The following is a 21,305-nucleotide window of genomic DNA, read 5'->3' as shown; positions in this document are numbered from 1 at the left end:
AACATCTAGTTCAAGATATGACAGAAACATCAAGCCCCGGCCCGATGGACACCTGTTGCCGGGAAGGGGTGAGTGGAATCAGGGGGTCCTACCATCTATGACGACATGAGGTGGCGCACATTTATTTATTTTTATGGCTATTATATGCAATAACAAAATTTTACTAAAATATAGGATTTGGATTCCTTTTATATGCTTGGGCCTTATCTATTACTGGGTAACTATATAAGGTTTATGGGCTTGGAAAAACAAGTTGGGATGGCCCATTTGTGTAGGCTCAACTGTAATACGTTGATGGTTAACAAGGGCACACGAAACACACCGGAACATAGAAGCAGTGTCGGTGTAATACTCGCTTTAATTTGGTTCAGGTTTGGTCTCTGAGTTTAGTTCACTTTTACCTGTAACACCCTGAATTTTTTTGAAACCATGTAGTATTAAGTACCAAATTATTTTTGTATTAGATTTTGAAACAGGTTTAATAAACTATAATCTTAATCAATGTTATGGAATTTTTATTGTATAGATATTATCTTCTGTTACGTCTTCCTCGCGATAATACCGATAATATCATTAAAAGATTTACTAGCCATCTATGCCATTTAGTGGTGCATACCGTTTAAATGTAAACCAAAATATGGGAGATTTTGCAAACTTAGAATACATGTATCGAAACCCTATATTTATATATGATGCCTACTCGTTTTGAAAACACAACTCACCTGATTGTTATCCCACTCTAAATCGCCTCCTATTCTGTTCATTACCACCTCGGCTACAAGTTTTCCGGCAAAGATCGACGGCATCGATCAGAGGTAATTTTTATACCAACCTACTCGTCCCTTCTACCAGATTAAAAGCACTATGTTTTTTTTCATTGTTCATAACCCTTTTTATGGTAACACGAATTTTGGTTTTGAATATGAAGGGGTGTTTTGTATTTTTTTACGAAAAAGACGACTAATATTAAGTTCATTTTTCTTAGCTTCTCTTTGGCCTTCACTCTAAATCCACCATTCATTTGTTTGTTTAATAATTATTAAAATCATTTTCTTTTACTATATAAATCATTATTTATTTAAACACTGAAGTTTATGAACTTATTTCCAAGTCAGTTTACATAATGTATTTTATTTTATCGTTCTCGTTTGTATGTGCCTGTTAACTTAACTAAATGAGTTATAAAATGTTTTTATTTTTTTGTTTTTGAAGGCCAAAAACATCACGCACCTTATTTATTAGAAATTAAGTTGTCACAGTAATTGTAGGATTTGCAAACATTTATTCAACTTGCGTGGGTTATTTACAGTCTTGCCATCGCAACCAAGGTATGGACTCTAAACAACTTATGTGTACGGATTTGGATTTCCGCAACCTTGCTGTCCGAAATTTAAAATCGTTTTTATATGTTTTTTTTTATCTCCAAGATTATGTGATAATATATATGTATGACATCGTAAATGCTATTGTATATAATATAATTGTTTATAGATATATGTTGTATTATTAATATCGCCGAAAGGTAACAACCGATATACCGCACCGAAACGTGACCACCGATTTACCGAATTACCGAATGTGTTACCGAAGGTGTTACCGAACGTGCTAACGAACGTGTTACTGAACGTGCTACCGAATGTGAATTACCGTATGTGTTACTAAATGTATATACGAAAGTGCTATATTAATATAGATATATTGTTAAGTTTTTTTTTTATTCTATAGTTGTTGTCCCACTGAGTAAAAATACTCAGGCGTGCATATGTCTTTTATGTACGTTAGGTTACAGGTTTTTTTTTTTTTTTTTTTTTTTTTTTTTTTTTTTTGGAAGATCTAGAAGTGGGCTCAAGCGATATAAGACTCACAGGATTTTTATAGAAATTAACGTTGATTTGTAATGTTTTATATTTTATTGTAAAATGTAATGTTTATTTTTATTAGTGGAATTTTGTTTGTGATCTGATTACCGTTATTGTGACACATCAGCCCTAGTCGGGCGGGGTGTTACATACCACTTCAGTTCGTAAATAAATCTTAAAATAAATTACCACTTCAGTTCATAAATAAATCTTAAAATAAATCTTTTGTATATGTGTCTATAGGGTTTCATTTTTGTTGCTATTTTCATTAAAATGGCAAAATGTGTTAGAAATTTTTGTTAACCACTCCCTTTTTTGTCTTTTTCCTCATTTAATTTTGAAGGGTATAATTGTCATTTCAACTCTGTTTTATTTTAATTAATATAATATATAATACAAACCTAGCCTACCCCACCCCACCCCACCACAATCCCTCTCAATCTTTCCCCCTCCTTCTTTCTCTCTCTCTCTCTCTCTCTCTCTCTCTCTCTCTCTCTCTCTCTCTCTCTCTCTCTCTGCAGTTGAGCCTAAACACCACCACCATCATCAACTAAACACCACCACTACCATCTCCTGCTGTCGTCATAGGTAACAACAATAACCTAACATCGGCTAGAACTCTAGTCGGTGAATGAGAACTCAAGCCTTCGCCGACGCCACCTCTTTCATTTCTTTTTGAACAGATTTCCGGTGGCCAACTATCTCTTTACACTTCAACCCCATCTCGCTGGCTTAACCAAACCAATCCCCTTGTCGAATGACCAAATTCACCGCCACCTATCTCATTTTTGACCGACAACCATGACCACCATCTCCGTAAATCGAGTGGTAGTGGGTGGCCATGGTGGTGGTACCAAACCAATAAACCTGCAAGTCGATCTTCTATTGAACTCCACACCTTTTAATCTGCAATTTGATAGGAAACCCTAAACTTTTAAATCTGCTTGAGAGTGAGACTTTGAGGGTTTAAAAAAGGGCTAGACGGGTTTTAGGTCTAAACGGGTTTCACGTGGTCGACGTGTTTTGTGTGGAGTCAATGGTGGCAGACGGATTTCCAATATAAACTGGGGTAGTGGTGGTCAACGGAGGACAGTGGTGTCGATGGGTAGAGAGAGGTTATGGTGGAAGGTTTCGGTTTAGATGTGGTTGTTGGCTCATGTGATCCTTCCTTGAAGAACAGATGATACAAAGCCAAACTGGTTCTGCAACAACTGATCCTAATAATAGTGCTTTGAGCTCCTTTTACCTCCAATGATAGTGGCACTGAAAAACTGATGATTCTCTAAAGTCTTTTGATTTGCAAAGATTGTTATATGCAATGCTCTGTTGGATGTAAAGACTGTTGAAGACCAATCATCTGCTGAAGTCAAAGAACTGGTAAAGTCAAAGGCCTGATCAACCTTAAATGGAAAGTACTGCCCAGTCTTCATCAGTGGTTGAGCATCATCAGCGGATAGCATTCATCAATGTTTAGTTAATGTCACGGCCCCCGACCCGTACCCCGGTTCGGGAGCCGCGAGGCAGATAACAGTGGTACCTGTGTTTATTAATTGGCAGCGGAAATCTCATCAGGACTGGGTGTCAGGAAAATAACATTAGAGTTTTAAAACACCGAATTATTTTATTTCATAACCGTGGGGTAAACCCCGTATTTACAGGAAAAGAATTTCCCTGGGGAAAATCCTTTATTTACAGAAAACACGTTTTATTTCTAATTTACTGAGCCACTTATTTAAGCTTAAGTGCTTCACGGCACTTTTCCTTTCTTCACAGTAAATCGCCTGAAACGTATTTTAAAAAGATTTGGTCAGCGAAATATACTAGCGAGTGCATCAATTTGTACAAATGACACATTGTTATAATATACAGTATCAAGAGCGGTTACAATGTTTATATCAACCAATTACCCCATATCTGCATTTGTCACTCGACCGGATCTGTGACTATGGTCATATCATACATTGGCTAACCGGTTCTCCAATGGTGAAGCTTATCAAGTAGTGTATACAAACCCCACATACCGACAGTAATTGTAGATTACAAAGACTTAATCACTGTATTTACAACTTTGAAAACAAGTAGGGTTTTGAAAGCATTTTGATAAAAAGAGAATGACTCACATTGCAGATTTAGGTTGTTAGAGCTCGCCTACTGGTTTATAGCTAGTGAACCTAATTAAATATACAATGCAAACGAATTAGTGTATTAACTTACTACAACTTTTACGATAATCACGAGATCGAAACCCACAACGAAAGAGAAAGTATAGCCGAATACAGGCAGCACTTAAACATCCGTCGGATCAGTTTTAATCAATCAGATATAGTACCGTAGTACTGATCGAGTTAATACCCTGATATCGTAGCAGAGTTTCGAGACTTGATTTGTAATTTCGAAAGAAATAGAGATTTGATCAATGTAACGGACGAGATTTTACGTTGTAACATGCAATCTGATCATGTGCCAGGCCGTAGGATTTATAGCCAAAATTAAACACTCTCGCATGTCGCGCCAGCCCCCCTTTATCCTGGCGCGTGGCGCGGGGGAGGTCCTTTTTGGCTAGGGTAGCCTTGTGTGACAACCCAAAAAAATTTCAGGTATCCGTACAATTAATTAATTTTTAATTTGTGCTTAATGACTGTGCTTGATGACAACTGACGGATTAAACTGCTTTATGATTTTTACATCATACATGCACATGCATCACATTTATACTGTCACTCCATTTATTACACACAAACCTTAGTGACAAACTTGATGCACAAAGCACAATTAGCACAGTGAGCGGATAACTCAGAAACATGATGACAATGCCAACACATAGACAGACAATATATTGAGGCCCAGTATGAGCCAGGGACAAGGTACTACACTAGTATGGAGTGTAGGGAAGTGAGGACCATAAAACTATGTCACTAGGTGATAGTTTAGGTGCCGGGAAGTGCCTAAAACCCACTTTAACTGCAAAATTCTGCACTTTTTAACAAAAATTCAGCTTTTAAATATACTAGTCACTTGCAAAAATATGGCAAAATGATCCTGTATGCCTTCCTAAGTGTCGGGAATTAAAAGGGTCACTAAAAGTTACATAAAGGACACTTTACGTTATCACTTAGCACATTAACAAGACGGTATATAACCGGACATTACCCGGAACACAAAAATATTATTAAAAACATTGCTACACTTTTTCTGAGCTAGTTATGGTCCCCGAGCAATATAACACCTTACATAATACCCGGTACACGCTAAACACTAGACATTAACATTAAACTCCCACTAATTAAATTATTTACCCACAAAGTTACATCTAACCCCCCCCCCCATATGAAAATGGCGGCACAACATGTTCCCCCTCTCTAACATACAAATTCCGATGTGGCCACCAAGAATCTTACATATCCCATGTAACTACCTAGGAATTGTGAAATCATGATTGTGCTTACTCACCCTAACACTAGCTTCTTACACTTAGCACCCTAAACACTAACTCTTACCATTTAATTTTCAATTTGCCCCCTCCCATAAGTTGACTCACGATTCAAGAGCATGGCCCCCCTTCCACTCACCAATAATGGTTAAGTCTCCGACTAAATATCTTGTAACTATCTTCACTAACTAAATGTTTGGAAGTACACCATCATATAACTACATGTGTGATTTTCGTTTAACCCCTCTCAACCTACAGCTCATCCATGTGGCCACCCCAAAGGCTTCTTCCAATCTTTTCCTATTTCCCCATGCATCTACCTTTGGAATTAGTAACATGTTGATTAGACATGTTGGTACTTATGGGAACATAATACCTAGTGGACATTAAAACTAGATTATAAATAAACAAATAACCACCATCACTTCACTAATCACCAAAACAGATTCTTTTCCCCTCTAAGTAAGCTCGGCCGAACCCCCTTGCCACCACCTTCAAATTTTGGATTCTTGTTCAAATATTCTAAGCTCACTACGAGGTGCACCAAGGTGAATCACGAAGTGTGGAGCTCACGGATCGCCAAGGACCTCTCTCGTTTGTCTTAAACCACTCATTTTTTGCCTTGTTTCTTCCCTAGCTTCAAAGCTAGTAGTAAGCCTCTTTGATTCTCATTTACTTCTCATTTATGGTGGTTAATAATTATGTTGTGATGTGAATACAAGAACACTAAAAAGATCATAATCAAACTTAAACAAAAAGCTAATATGAAGATGAAATAAGATGACCTCTTGACAAAATAAAGTTGTTTTGATGTTGTTATTGTTCATTTGATGATTTCTAGTAATAGGGTGTTTAACATCATGGATGAACTTGTTAAAGTAAGATAAAAAACTTAAGTTAACAAGTTCGGGGGTGATTAGTGGACTACATAAAAAGATCACCTCCATGTTTCAACATAAACTTGGTAACAAAGTAATGTCTTGAAAAATAAGTGAACTAAGTGGGTAGATGGTCGTATGGACCCAAGGGTTACAAATAATTCTTCTAGAAAAACCAAGTTAAAAGACGGATTTTTGAAAAGTCATGATTCTTACATTATGTTTGGAAGGAAATAAATTATGAATACTAGAGAAACATGAAAAAGTTGTAAATGGATATTTTTGTAAAATAAGTTCACAAGTTGTGAACCTCTAAAAATCCCGAGAGCGAAATTTTTACAAAAATAAACACACATTGGAGGGTGACTAAACCCACTAAACACACCACTAAATTACTACGCGTTTTTGTGAAACACCAAGTTTATGTTGTCATGAAAAATGCATTGTCTTTGGCACTTGACTAGTGTAATATTGTTTAGTAATTTGTTGGTTGATTTGAACGATTTTCCGAAAAGAAAATGATATGCTAGTAAGCATGGACACCTCCGTTTACAAAGGAAACTCTGGCGAAATTTTCTAAAAATCCAACACTTAGAAAATATTTTTCTAGACAAGCATTACAAGTATAATTTATATCTTGTGTTTCAAATATAAACTTCACCATATTTTTGTTACAAAAATATAAAGTAACGGAGGTCGATTTTATAAACAAAAACGGATAAAAATATATTAGAGTATATATTTTACACTAATACACTTGTGTGAGTATTTGCATACTTTGTGAACTAGTTATATTATTTTTAGGGTAAAATAATATAACTTGACAAATACCATGAAAAATACATATATTTGGGAATAGGATATTTTTGGATACATAAGTTAAATATATTTTTTTTCCTAAGTGGGACTTAAAATATATTACTCGGAATCACAATAATACATGTATAAATACCCCAATCCTTGGGAAGGAAATACGAAATATTGTTTAACGATTATTCCATAATAAAATATAATATAAAGTTAAGATAATTATTTTAACTAATAATTATAACTTGGAATAATAATCGGAAACTTAAGAGTCGTAACTCAAAAGATATTAAACCCTAAGCCAAGGCACGGCCCATTCGTCTAATAGGCATTAGTACGTGCAGGTCGTCGCGTAGCAGACAAAGTTTGGGTTGACGATTCGATTCAGAGGACGCAGTACTGTGAGTTCATGTCCACCTTTTCTCTTAACTGTATTCAGTTTTATACTTCGGGGGTGAAATACATGTTACAATTATTACAGAGATTTTTATACATGGTATGGTTAGCTTAAGGAGGGTTTACTACTTAGACATGAGTGACAGATCTAATTGGGTGTAGCGAGCCCACACCCATGAGGCCGGGGCGGCCCATAGAGGTGACTATGTCTTCCAGCCGGAAGCCCGGTACAACTTTGCTAGGTTTGAGTACTTCCTACACCATTTCACACAAACCAGTGGCTTTGCAACCCAATGGTGATCTCTTTTTCCTTATTGATACATACCAGGGACTTTTATACATACTTTAAAGGTTTATACATACTCACATACACATGAACTCGCTCAACTTTTTGTTGATTTTTCAAACTACATGTGTTTCAGGAGATTAGTGGATCTGGCGGAGTATGCGTTGTGTCAAGCTGCGTAGTGAATAACGATGTCATCCAGGTTTAGGAGGTGTAACCCTTACCTGGACGAGTTACATGTCTTTAAACCACGTTTTATTTAAGTCTTTTGTTGTGTCATGTGAACACGCTTTAATCTTGTCATGGTTGTAACTTGTTTTATGTGTCGACATTTTTAAACAATGACGTTGTGTTATCTTTAAACTTAATGAATGGATGAACATCATGTGTTTAATTTTCATATAGCATTGTTATGATTGTTGCTATGGTATTAAGAAGTCACACCAATTAAACCCACGCTTCCGCAAAAGCCAGGGTGTGACAGCTTGGTATCAGAGCCTCGATCATAGCGAACTAGGATTCTTTCTCGAGTCTAGACTATGATCATCAGGGCTCTCACGAAAATGTTTTCAAACATTTTTACATTGCATACACTAAACGTCTAGATCCAGGGAACCAACATTTTTACAAACAAAAGGCACAAATACACTTTTCAAAATTTATATTTCAGTCTTAGAGACTGAGGGAGTTTAGTCTTAGAGACTGAGGGAGTTAAGTCTTAGAGACTGAGGGAGGTTCAGTCTTAGAGACTAAGGGAGGTTCAGTCTTAGAGACTGAGGGGTTCAATCTTAGAGATTGGGGAGGTTTAGTCTTAGAGACTGGGAGGTTGGTCTTAGAGACCAGGGAGTTAGTCTGAGAGGCTAGGAAGTTCAGTCTGAGAGGCTAGGAAGGGTAGTCTGGGGAGACTAGGAGGATTACTTGCTTGCATTAATGTGACTTACATGTTTATTTGATTTTATGTTGATATATATGCATATGTGTGGTTGTGTTACAGACACCATGCCATCATCTTCAGATACTGGAGTATCGGACACCTTGGATCCCATAGTGATCATGTCGGACGACGAGATCCCATCAGAGAGTGAGGTCTACACATCAAACACTACTAGCACGGATGAGGATGATTTCTAGCCGTTTGCTCTTCCCGATTTTGGAGATGATATTCCTATCGCTGATGGCCCTTTCGGTGGGTACCTACCTCCTCTTCAGGTCCCTGCTCCTCTACCGCTTGCCGCAGTTCCTCTCGAGGATCTGCCTCTTGATGAGTTCGTCGATGATGACAACTTGTTCCTAGAGGGTCCCCCAGAGGGTGACCAAGATGGAGTGGCCCTCATGGATGCCGATGTCCCTTTTGCTGATGAACCTGTTGTCGATCCTGTCGTTCCCTTGGCTGAGATTCCTGCTGATGTGCCCATTGCTGATCCTGTCATTCCAGTCGAGGCTCCCATCGAGGAGGCTCCTTTTGATCTGTTTGTTGCTCACTCATTCGAGTCTGTAGCGTCTGCTTCACCGCACGCCCAGGGCGTACAGCTCTATTCCTCTGATTCCGACTCGGACATGGCGATGTCTGTCGCACCTCTCGTTTTCCTCGATGTTGACCCAGAGCCAGAGGTCAAGTTTTTGCCTGATGAGCCTGCTCCTGTTGGTCCGGAGCTAGTCGTTGCTCATGACCCCATTGAAGCCCCAGTTGTTGCACATTTACCAGACCCTTTGCCTGAGCCTGGTCATGTCGATATGCCAGACACAGCACCACCTGTCATTGTTGTGCCCGTCGAGTTACCACCGATTCCTGATGCTCCTGTTATTGATGCACCCATTGTTGCACCAGTAGTACCTGTTACAGCCCCTGTGCATGTTGACCATGCACCGTTTGCTCCTCACATTGATCCTCATTATGCTGACACCCGTAACGGGTGGATCGAGGATGATGACTACGACCGTTTGTGCTACCCGTCACTCCTCCCGTAGCACCTGTTTCCGCACCTACTGAGATTCCATTGTTCCACCCACACACCACTGACGTCCATCGCACTGATATTCCCATCACATTCCTCCAGGACATACCGCCACCTCGTCCTGGAGAGGGTTCATCGAGGCAGCCACCTGCTTTCATTTCTCCTGTGTCATCATCTTTTCCGTTCCTGTCACAGTTTCCTCATGTTGCACCACCTGCTACACCGTCGGGTGAGCCGTTTTTGTGGACTGCACCCCATGTTATGCCATTATCTGACCCGTACCACCCATTTCATGTGGGGTACACTACAGAGGATATACTCGCGTCGCTGCAGCTACAGCAGGATGCACTGAGTCGTCGTATTCAGGAGTTAGAGAGAGCTCCACGTCTACCTTGTCACTGTCAGACCCCCTTTGCAGCACCACACACTCCCCGTACGCTTTCCCCTGATTCGGATGTTCGTTTCCTTACATCTGAGCAGCAGATTGCCTATTTGTTGCGTGTCTGTCATGCACTTGAGGAGGACTGGATGCACATGCGCCGCTTGCTTTTCTCTCGTTTTCCTCCTCCTCCTCCTCCACCGCCATCAGCATAGATAATTTTTGGTTTGATGCAGGTAGATCATTTTGGTGAGAACGTCGCAATTGAGCCAACACACGAAGACTTTTGAGAGACCATACTTTTTGTATATGATAGGTGTAGTTTGACTTGTATTTTGAGGGTGATGTAACCCTGTGATCTTATTGTTGATGTATGATGTACTGTAAAACATGTAAAACTATATTGGTGAGAAGGTCGCAATTGAGCCAACACACGAAGACTTTTGAGAGACCACACTTTTTGTATATGATAGGTGTAGTTTGACTTGTATTTTGAGGGTGGTGTAACCCTGTGATCTTATTGTTGATGTATGATGTACTGTTAAACATGTAAAACTATATTATGGTCGTGATTAATGAAAGCTCAATTGCAACGTTCTCACTACATGCTTTGTTGAATTATTTGTTTTATTTTATAACATGGGATGTTATGTGGTTGGTAAATGTTATTACACACGCATATTATTTAGTTACTTGACCTGACCAATATGATCACCTTATAGAAGATGCCTCCACGCCGGAACGTACACATGCCTACTACTAAGGCGGAACTCCATGGGATAATTGCCGCAGCGATCGCACAGTGCGCGACCTCCCAAGCAGAAACAAGTACCTCAAACAAACACAACAACCCTCCAAATGGTAATGATAAGTCAGTGGAGACACATTACACTATATTTGGACATTTCGTGTGCGATTGCTAATAATTCCTGTAAATGACATTGCTTGCACAGGGTGTACTTTCAAGCAATTTTTAGATTGCAAGCCGCTTAACTTTGATGGCACTGGAGGTGCCGTGGCTTTTACCCGATGGACGGAAAAGACTGAAACGACAATAAGGATGAGCAAATGTGCGCCTAGACAGCAAGTTACATTCATTTCCGGGTTGTTTATTGATGGAGCGCTCTCATGCTGGAATCTCCAAGTTCAAACCTTAGGAGAGGTTGTAGCATACGCCATGACTTGGACCGAATTGAAAGAGCTGATGCGCAAGAAGTATTGCTCCAGAGCTGAGATATAAAAGCTAGAGACGGAATTCTGGAACTTAAAGATGGAAGGCCCAAAAATCGCTTAGTATGTTCAAAGATTTCATGATCTATCCCATGTGGTGCCGTACATGGTCACACCCGAATTCAAATGCGAGGAGCATTTCATCTGGGGATTAGCACCCCAGATTATGAGCATGGTAACTACCTCAAAGCCCCCAACAATCACCGAAGCCATTGTTCTCAGTGTGGCACTTACCGAGGAAGCTATTAGACTGATCAAATTCTTAATTTCCGATCAGAAGAAGAAAGAGACCCATTTGGAGTCTTCGGGGGAGAACAAACGGAAGTTCTCCAACTTCAAACAAGTCACCAGCAGTTCAAACAAAAAGGGTGAGACAAGCGCACCGGCCAGGGCTAAAACTGGTGTTGAGAACAAAGGAAAGGGGTACATGGGCACTTTGCCCAAATGTGATGTCTGCCAATATCATTACCCCGGCCAATACAGACTGAGGAGATGTGAGTCTTGCGGGAAGGATGGCCATTCGAAGAATACTTGCTGGGTTGGTGCTGGTCGTGGTGCCAAAGGGGTTTTGGTAACAACAATCGTGGAGGTAATGGGGTTGGAAACCGCCCACAGGGAGGAAATGGCGGAAATGGAAACCGTGGAAATTTTGCGAACCAAGCTGGGAGTGGGAATCGCAACCAAAACAACGCTCAAGGTGGAAGTGGAAATAGTAACGGTCGGGGACCGGGATGTTTTAACTGTGGAGACATTGGGCACTTTAAAAGGGAATGCCCAAAACTGAACCAAGCGCAAGGAAGAGTCTTCAACATTGGTGCAAGGGAAGCGCGCCAGGATCGAAACGTTGTCACTGGTACGTTCCCTATAAATCAACGCTTTGCATCTGTACTGTTTGATACTGGTGCCGATTATAGTTTCGTATCGTTAGAATTTAAGAAAATGCTTGGGTTAACTGCTAGTAAATTAGACATTCCGTATTCAATTGAACTGGCTAATGGAAAACTAGTTGAGACGAACGAAGTCATCAGAGGATGTGTAATAGAGCTGGGAGAACGTGAGTTCACTTTGGATCTACTACCAGTTGAGTTGGGAAGTTTCGACGTGGTAGTAGGGATGGATTGGTTGTCAAGCATCAAAGCCGAAATTGTATGTCACGAGAAGACCATTCGCATCCCAATGGCGGATGGAGAAACGATTGTGGTTCACGGAGAGAAGCGCGATACGCCTCTAAGGATCATCAGTTGCTTGAAAGCTCGAAAATGTTTAAAGAAAGGATGTGTTTCTTTCCTGGCACACATCGTAGATAAAGACGCCGCGGAGCCAAAGTTAGAAGATATTCCAGTCGTAAAGGAGTATCCTGAAGTCTTTCCAGAAGACTTGCCAGGATTGCTGCCTCAAAGGCAAGTCGAGTTTCACATTGACTTAGTTCTAGGCGCCGCACCTGTAGCTAAGGTGCCCTATCGACTTGCACCTTCCGAGATGCAAGAGCTGTCAACGCAACTCCAGGAGCTGTTAGACAAAGGATTTATCAGACCAAGCTTCTCACCTTGGGGAGCTCCAGTTTTGTTTGTTAAGAAGAAAGATGGTAGTTTTCGCATGTGTATCGACTACCGGGAGCTAAACAAGTTAACCATCAAGAATAGATATCCTTTGCCGATAATTGATGACTTATTCGATCAGTTGCAAGGTTCGAGTTTTTACTCAAAGATCGATCTAAGATCGGGTTATCACCAGTTGAGAATACAAGAGGAAAGTATTCCCAAAACTGCTTTTAGGACTCGTTATGGACATTACGAGTTCCTGGTTATGCCGTTTGGTATGACAAACGCGCCAGCTGTTTTTATGGATTTGATGAACAGAGTTTGTAAGCCGTACCTCGACAAGTTCGTGATTGTGTTTATTGATGATATTCTGATTTATTCAAAGTTGAAAGAAGAACACGAGCAACACTTAAGAGCTATCTTAGAGCTACTTAAAAAGGAGAAACTACACACAAAGTTCTCAAAGTGTGAGTTCTGGTTACGCGAAGTCCAGTTTCTTAGACATGTGGTTAACGGAAATGGAATTCATGTGGATCCCGCAAAGATAGAGGCGATCAAGAACTGGGAAACTCCAAAGACGCCAACCGAGATTCGACAATTCTTAGGGTTGGCTGGATATTATCGAAGGTTCATTGAGGATTTCTCGAAAATCGCTCAACCTTTGACTTCCCTTACCCAAAAGGACAAGAAGTTTGATTGGGGAGACAAACAGGAAGAAGCATTTCAGTTATTGAAAAACAAACTATGTGACGCGCCAATTTTAACTCTACCCGAAGGCACTGGCGACTTCGTGGTTTATTGCGATGCTTCGCGTCAGGGATTAGGCTGTGTATTGATGCAGCGACAGAAAGTTATAGCATATGCTTCTCTCCAGCTGAAGGTTCACGAGAAAAATTACACTATGCATGACTTGGAATTGGGCGCCGTGGTATTTGCTTTAAAGATCTGGCGACATTACTTATACGGTACGCGATACACAATCTTTACAGATCACAAGAGCCTACAGCACATTTTTGATCAAAAAGAGCTTAACATGAGACAAAGACGCTGGGTTAAACTACTGAATGATTTATGATTGTGAAATCAAGTATCATCCCGGGAAGGCGAATGTGGTCACCGATGCTTTAAGTCGAAAGGAAAGGATTAAGCCCATAAGGGTTAGGGCTTTGGAAATGATTGTCCAGACAGACCTCTGATTGCGCATTCGTGCCGCGCAGAGAGAAGCTCTTAAAGAGAGAAATATTGAGGATGAGTATCTCCATGGGATGGAAAAGCAATTGGTACCAAACGGGGAAGGAACTTTATGCTTCATGAAACAAATTTGGGTTCCTTCGTTTGGTGGTTTTAGAAATGTTATTTTCGACGAGGCTCACAAGTCACGGTACTCGATTCATCCTGGAGCGGATAAGATGTACCAAGATCTTAAGGATTTCTATTGGTGGCCAAGGATGAAAGGTGATGTTGCAATATATGTTGGCAAATTTTTAATTTGCGCCAAAGTAAAGGTTGAATACCAGAAGCCTTCAGGTCTCTTATAGCAACCTGAAATACCCCAATGGAAATGGGAACAGATTTCCATGGATTTCATAACGAAATTGCCAAAGACGCCTAAGGGCCATGATACGATTTGGGTGATAGTAGACCGTCTAACGAAATCTGCGCACTTTTTGCCAATCCAGGAGAAAGACAACACGAGTAAAATTGCTGAGATATACATGAGAGAGATTGTTGCACGGCATGGAGTGCCTCTCTCAATCATCTCTGATAGAGATGGAAGATTCGTGTCAAGGATTTGGCAATCCTTTCAAGAAGCGTTCGGTTCTCAGTTAAATCTGAGTACTGCATTTCATCCACAAACTGTTGGACAGAGCGAACGAACAATTCAAACGTTGGAAGACATGATGCGAGCTTGCGTAATGGATTTAGGTGGAAGTTGGGACACTCACCTACCATTGGTTGAATTTTCATACAATAACAGTTATCATGCCAGCATTCAAGCCGCACCGTTCGAAGCTCTCTATGGACGCAAATGTCGATCACCGATTTGTTGGGCTGACGCAGGTGATAGACAGCTAGTTGGTCCGGAATTGGTCCAGGAAACGACAAACAAGATTGCACAGATCCGAGAACGCATCAAAGCGGCTCGTGATCGACAAAAGAGTTATGCGGACCTAAGAAGGAAACCTCTGGAATTTGAGGTGGGAGATATGGTGTTATTGAAGATTTCACCCTGGAAGGGTGTGGCACGCTTTGGGAAGCGTGGAAAGTTGAATCCGCGATACATCGGTCCATTCAGAATCCTGCAAAGGATTGGGCTCGTAGCTTACAAATTGGACTTACCTGCTGAACTTAATGGCGTTCATGATACATTTCATGTATCCAATTTAAAGAAGAGTCCAACCCAAGAGACAGTCGTCATTCCTGCCGACGAAATTCAAATTGACGACACACTCCATTTTACTGAAGAACCCGTCGAGGTGACTGATTGGAAGATTAATAAGACACGCCAGAGCAGTGTCAAACTCGTCAAGGTTCGATGGAATGCACGACATGGGCCAGAATTCACGTGGGAGCGTGAGGATCGCATGAAGGAAAAGTACCCGCATTTATTCCCCAAGACCCCTGCATCTAGTAGCAGAACTAAAATTTCGGGACGAAATTTCTCTAACAGGGGAAGAATGTGACGACCCTAAAACTTCAGGTATCCGTACAATTAATTAATTTTTAATTTGTGCTTAATGACTGCGCTTGATGACAGCTGACGGATTAAACTGCTTTATGATTTTTGCATCATACATACACATGCATCACATTTATACTGTCACTCCATTTATTACACACAAACCTTAGTGACAAACTTGATGCACAAAGCACAATCAGCACAGTTAGCGGATAACTCAGAAACATGCTGACAATGCCAGCACATAGACAGACAATATATTGAGGCCCAGTATGAGCCAGGGACAAGGTACTACACTAGTATGGAGTGTAGGGAAGTGAGGACCATAAAACTATGTCACTAGGTGATAGTTTAGGTGCCGGGAAGTGCCTAAAACCCACTTTAACTGCAAAATTCTGCACTTTTAAACAAAAATTCAGCTTTTAAATATACTAGTCACTTGCAAAAATATGGCAAAATGATCCTGTATGCTTTCCTAAGTGTCGGGAATTAAAAGGGTCACTAAAACTTACATAAAGGACACTTTACATTATCACTTAGCACTTTAACATGACGGTATATAACCGGACAACCGGACATTACCCGGAACACAAAAATATTATTAAAAACACTGCTACACTTTCTCTGAGCTAGTTATGGTCCCCGAGCAATATAACACCTTACATAATACTCGGTACACGCTAAACACTAGACATAACATTAAACTCCCACTAATTAAATTGTTTACCCACAAAGTTACATCTAACCCCCCCCCCCATATGAAAATGGCGGCACAACATGGTCCCCCTCTCTAACATACAAATTCCAATGTGGCCACCAAGAATCTTACATATCCCATGTAACTACCTAGGAATTGTGAATCATGATTGTGCTTACTCACCCTAACACTAGCTTCTTACACTTAGCACCCTAAACACTAACTATTACCATTTAATTTTCAATTTGCCCCCTCCCATAAGTTGACTCACGATTCAAGAGCATGGCCCCCCTTCCACTCACCAATAATGGTTAAGTCTCCAACTAAATATCTTGTAACTATCTTCACTAACTAAATGTTTGGAAGTACACCATCGTATAACTACATGTGTGATTTTCGTTTAACCCGTCTCAACCTACAGCTCACCCATGTGGCCACCCCAAAGGCTTCTTCCAATCTTTTCCTATTTCCCCATGCATCTACCTTTGGAATTAGTAAGATGTTGATTAGACATGTTGGTACTTATGGGAACATAATACCTAGTGGACATTAAAACTAGATTATAAATAAACAAATAACCACCATCACTCCACTAATCACCAAAACAGATTCTTTTCCCCTCTAAGTAAGCTCGGCCGAACCCCCTTGCCACCACCTTCAAATTTTGGATTCTTGTTTAAATATTCTAAGCTCACTACAAGGTGCACCAAGGTGAATCACGAAGTATGGAGCTCACGGATCGCCAAGGACCTCTCTCATTTGTCTTTAACCACTCATTTTTCGCCTTGTTTCTTCCCTAGCTTCAAAGCTAGTAGTAAGCCTCTTTGATTCTCATTTACTTCTCAGTTATGGTGGTTAATAATTATCTTGTGATGTGAATACAAGAACACTAAAAAGATCATAATCAAACTTAAACATAAAGCTAATATGAAGATGAAATAAGATGAACTCTTGACAAAATAAAGTTGTTTTGATGTTGTTATTGTTCATTTGATGATTTCTAGTAATAGGGTGTTTAACATCATGGACGGACTTGTTAAAGTAAGATTAAAAACTTAAGTTAACAAGTTCGGAGGTGATTAGTGGACTACATAAAAAGATCACCTCCATGTTTCAACATAAACTTGGTAACAAAGTAATGTCTTGAAAATAAGTGAACTAAGTGGGTAGATGGTCGTATGGACACGAGGGTTACAAATAATTCTTCTAGACAAACCAAGTTAAAAGACGGATTTTTGAAAAGTCATGATTCTTACATTATTTTTGGAAGGAAATAAATTATGAATACTAGAGAAACATGAAAAAGTTGTAAATGGATATTTTTGTAAAATAAGTTCACAAGTTGTGAACCTCTAAAAATCCTGAGAGCGAAATTTTTACAAAAATAAACACACCTTGGAGGGTGACTAAACCCACTAAACACACCACTAAATTACTACGCGTTTTTATGAAACACCAAGTTTATGTTGTCATGAAAAATGCATTGTCTTTGGCACTTGACTAGTGTAATATTGTTTAGTAATTTGTTGGTTGATTTGAATGATTTTCCGAAAAGAAAATGATATGCTAGTAAGCATGGACACCTCTGTTTACAAAGGAAACTCTGGCGAAATTTTCTAAAAATCCAACACTTAGAAAATATTTTTCTAGACAAGCATTACAAGTATAATTTATATCTTGTGTTTCAAATATAAACTTGGCCATATTTTTGTTACAAAAATATAAAGTAACGGAGGTCGATTTTATATACAAAAACAGATAAAAATATATTTAGAGAATATATTTTACACTAATACACTTGTGTGAGTATTTGCATACTTTGTGAACTAGTTATATTATTTTTAGGGCAAAATAATATAACTTGACAAATACCATGAAAAATACATATATATTGGACTAGTCACTTACCCGCGCGATGCGGCGGGAGTGGTATCACTTAGGTTGGTGAGTTTAGGGCTATCTACGGGGATGTAGTTTCCAATGTGGCTTGTGACGACGATGGTGGTAGTGTAGCAGAATGTGATGGTCGGTTGAGGCCTTCTTCAGCGGCGAGAATCAGCGATTTGCAGCGATTGGTGGTTTCGTGATGGCGTTTGGTGGTTATTGTGCGACTCAGGAGAAAACAAAGAAAATTGTTTGATTCTAGTTATGTTACCTGAAATAGACGGACTACCTAGGCTTTTGTTGGTTCAAATTGTGATACAAATTCACAAATAACTAACATTAACTACTATATTGTAAGATGTACAAAACATAGTCAAAAATTTCCCAAACAGTCTTAGGTTTGTAAGAGTCCTTAATCTTGAATTCCTAAGGTTTGGAACTGAAATTTGTCACAAAATAAAGGATTTCCTTCAATTAGTTTCTTAAGTTCAACCAGCATCATACCTCGAGCAGATTTAGTATCTCCATATTTGGATAATTGTTCATTCTCCCTAAAGTAGTGATCTATAAAAGTCAGTCAGCAAAGGCGCGATAGATGATGCTTAATACAAAAATTAAAGTAAGATAAATAAGTTCGTTTCCAGACAAATGGTTACAAACAAATCAATCGAGTCGTTAATCAAACGATTAAACGCATAAACAAAACAATAAATATGAATTTGTACGTTCTGATACATATCTACTTAGAGGTGGCAGTTTTTTTATTTTTTTATTAACCATGCCGCTGCGCTCGTTGCGGCTGCCCTCACCGCGCCGCTGCGGCTGCACTTGTTGCGCTCGCATGCTCACTGCACCGATCAAATTTTAGTAAAGTACACGGATGGTAAGCCAGAGACAACTGAGGTGATGGCACCAAGCAAGAATGACACAGTGCTGAACACTGCTGTTCCCTTTTACCCTGCATATACCAAACAAACTTGCGATTAGTTTATGCACAGCTATTCATAATCATTTTATCATGAAATAAGGATACCTGAACAAATGTCTCGCTCGACCAATAGTTTCCCTTGACGCATTATGCAAGGTTCGCTCGGTCCAACAACTCAAGCAAATGTTTTCTATGTTTTTTAGGGGGAAGATGGGTGCATCTCTCCACAGGGCATACAAGACACAGGTCATTGGCGGAAGCCCGCCAAATTTAACATATAAAGTTTTTTTATATGTTAAATATGGCGGGCTGCCGCCAATAACCTGTGTCTTGTATGCCCTGTGGAGAGATGCACCCATGTTCCCCCTAAAATGCAAAGAAAACATTTGCTTGAGTTGTTGGATAGATTACACAGGCTCAGTTTTTGCATCACAGCCTCAAAACACTTTCAGTTCAGATAGATTACACAGGCTCAGTTTTTGCATCACAGCCTCAAAACACTTTTAGTTCAGACAGATTAAGAACACAAGGTCAGCTTATGCATCATAGACTCAACACTTTTAGTTCAGACAGATTAAGAACACAAGCTCAGCTTTCGCATCACAGCCTCAAACACTTTCAGTTCAGACAGATTAAGAACATTTGGACGGAAGATGTATAACCTTGTAAAGGGTAAAAGGGTTTGTGTTTTCTTGTTCCTTAAGAGTTGTACATTGTGCATTAAGTGTTTTTTCAACACCTTGTTCAATTACCATCTTGTCCTTCACATATGTTTATTAAGGATATCATTTGGCAAATCAGGCATTAACTCTTTTTATAAGTGAGCCGTTTGCCTCGAATCGGTGGATCTCTCCACAGGGCATACAAGACACAGGTCATTGGCGGCAGTCCGCCAAATTTAACATATAAAGTTTTTTTATATGTTAAATATGGCGAGCTGCCGCCAATAACCTATGTTTTGTATGCCCTGGGAGAGAAGCACCCATGTTCCCCCTAAAATGCAAAGAAAACATTTGCTTGAGTTGTTGGATAGATTACACAGGCTCAGTTTTTGCATCACAGCCTCAAAACACTTTTAGTTCAGACAGATTAAGAACACAAGGTCAGCTTATGCATCATAGACTCAACACTTTTAGTTCAGACAGATTAAGAACACAAGCTCAGCTTTCGCATCACAGCCTCAAACACTTTCAGTTCAGACAGATTAAGAACACAAAATCCGGAGTACACAACAAGAGTAATTTGCCACGAAACTTAAACAACCTTTAAGTCTCTATAAATAATTCAGGGATATCTACACTCTACTCACACTTTACAGCCTCAAACACTTTCAGTTCAGCTTTCTCTCAATGCTCACACATCTCACAAAACAACATCACATCTCACAAAAAGGGATGCCAAAAGCAGGGAAGTACAATCTACAGGAAAAAAGCAACACTTTACTTTTGTGTGAAAGACAGCTTGCTTGCTGCAGTCTCTATAATATATCAACACTCTTCCATACACTGTTTGAAAGACAGCATGCTTGAAAGACAGCATGCTTGCTTCAGTCTCTATAAATAATTCAGGGATATCTACACTCTACTCACACTTTACAAACTCTCAACTACACTCAACTGGAAGACTCAGACATGTAATTGAGAGATGAACACAACTACGGGTAAAGCCATGGCTGCAACACACGGTTGCAAAGTGAGAACTATGCAACCTGGATATTGCCCCGCCAAGATGCTACTCGGATCTTCTATGTACCCTCAAAATACAATCATCATCACAGTCTATTGTGTTATGTAACCTCGCTTTAAAGCATGATGTACAAGAGTATTTTTCCACTAAACTTAAACAACCTTTAAAGCATGACCTAAATATCATAATTATCACACAACCATGACACTTATCAGTCCCAAAAATGAAGGAAAAGATCAAAATATAACAGAACAAAGTAAAATCAAAACTACAAAAACAATTTATCCTTTCACTATGTCATATCTGAAATTAAGCTAACTATCATCACCAAAAATACAAATTCAAATATCACAAAACTTTCAACCTAATTTGAAATAACCGCATCTACTAACAAATCTACATCAAGATTAAAGATAAATCAACATTTAGAACCTAACCTGAGTCGATTCATCACAAAACACATGAGAAAATCCTTCGTAAACCTCAGATTTCGTCCTTCGAACATCCGTCAACCGCTTCACCTGAAAAGTAAGAATCACAAAAGAACATGGTAAGATATCTACTAACAAATCTACATCAAGATTAAAGATAAAGCAACTTATCAGAACATCAAACGGATCCCTTGTTCAAATCTGTGGATCCCTTGCCAGATAAAACGGATCCCTTGTT

At 39.6% G+C, this 21,305-nt stretch overlaps 1 protein-coding gene across 1 annotated transcript; it reads left to right on the top strand.

The window, feature by feature from the left end:
* Positions 1-8,655: 8,655 nt before the first annotated feature.
* On the top strand, positions 8,656-10,205 carry LOC118490385 (proline-rich extensin-like protein EPR1). The gene is made up of 3 exons (XM_035987994.1): positions 8,656-8,742; positions 8,788-9,562; positions 9,625-10,205. Exons 1-3 carry the CDS (start codon positions 8,656-8,658, stop codon positions 10,203-10,205), a joined length of 1,443 nt encoding a protein of 480 aa, XP_035843887.1.
* The last annotated feature ends 11,100 nt before the right edge of the window (positions 10,206-21,305 follow it).

The sequence above is a fragment of the Helianthus annuus genome, chromosome 3 (genome assembly GCF_002127325.2).
Source record: "Helianthus annuus cultivar XRQ/B chromosome 3, HanXRQr2.0-SUNRISE, whole genome shotgun sequence".
In the NCBI taxonomy this organism is placed as follows: domain Eukaryota; kingdom Viridiplantae; phylum Streptophyta; class Magnoliopsida; order Asterales; family Asteraceae; genus Helianthus; species Helianthus annuus.
This window is presented reverse-complemented; position numbering and strand designations above follow the sequence as displayed.

Bases quoted from the DNA above. Each gene is read 5' to 3' on its own strand.
- LOC118490385 (XM_035987994.1), top strand. From the start codon at position 8,656: ATGCCATCATCTTCAGATACTGGAGTATCGGACACCTTGGATCCCATA. The intron at 8,743-8,787 runs GTCTACACATCA...GATGATTTCTAG, and splicing joins AGATCCCATCAGAGAGTGAG to CCGTTTGCTCTTCCCGATTT. The intron at 9,563-9,624 runs GTAACGGGTGGA...CTCCTCCCGTAG, and splicing joins TCCTCATTATGCTGACACCC to CACCTGTTTCCGCACCTACT.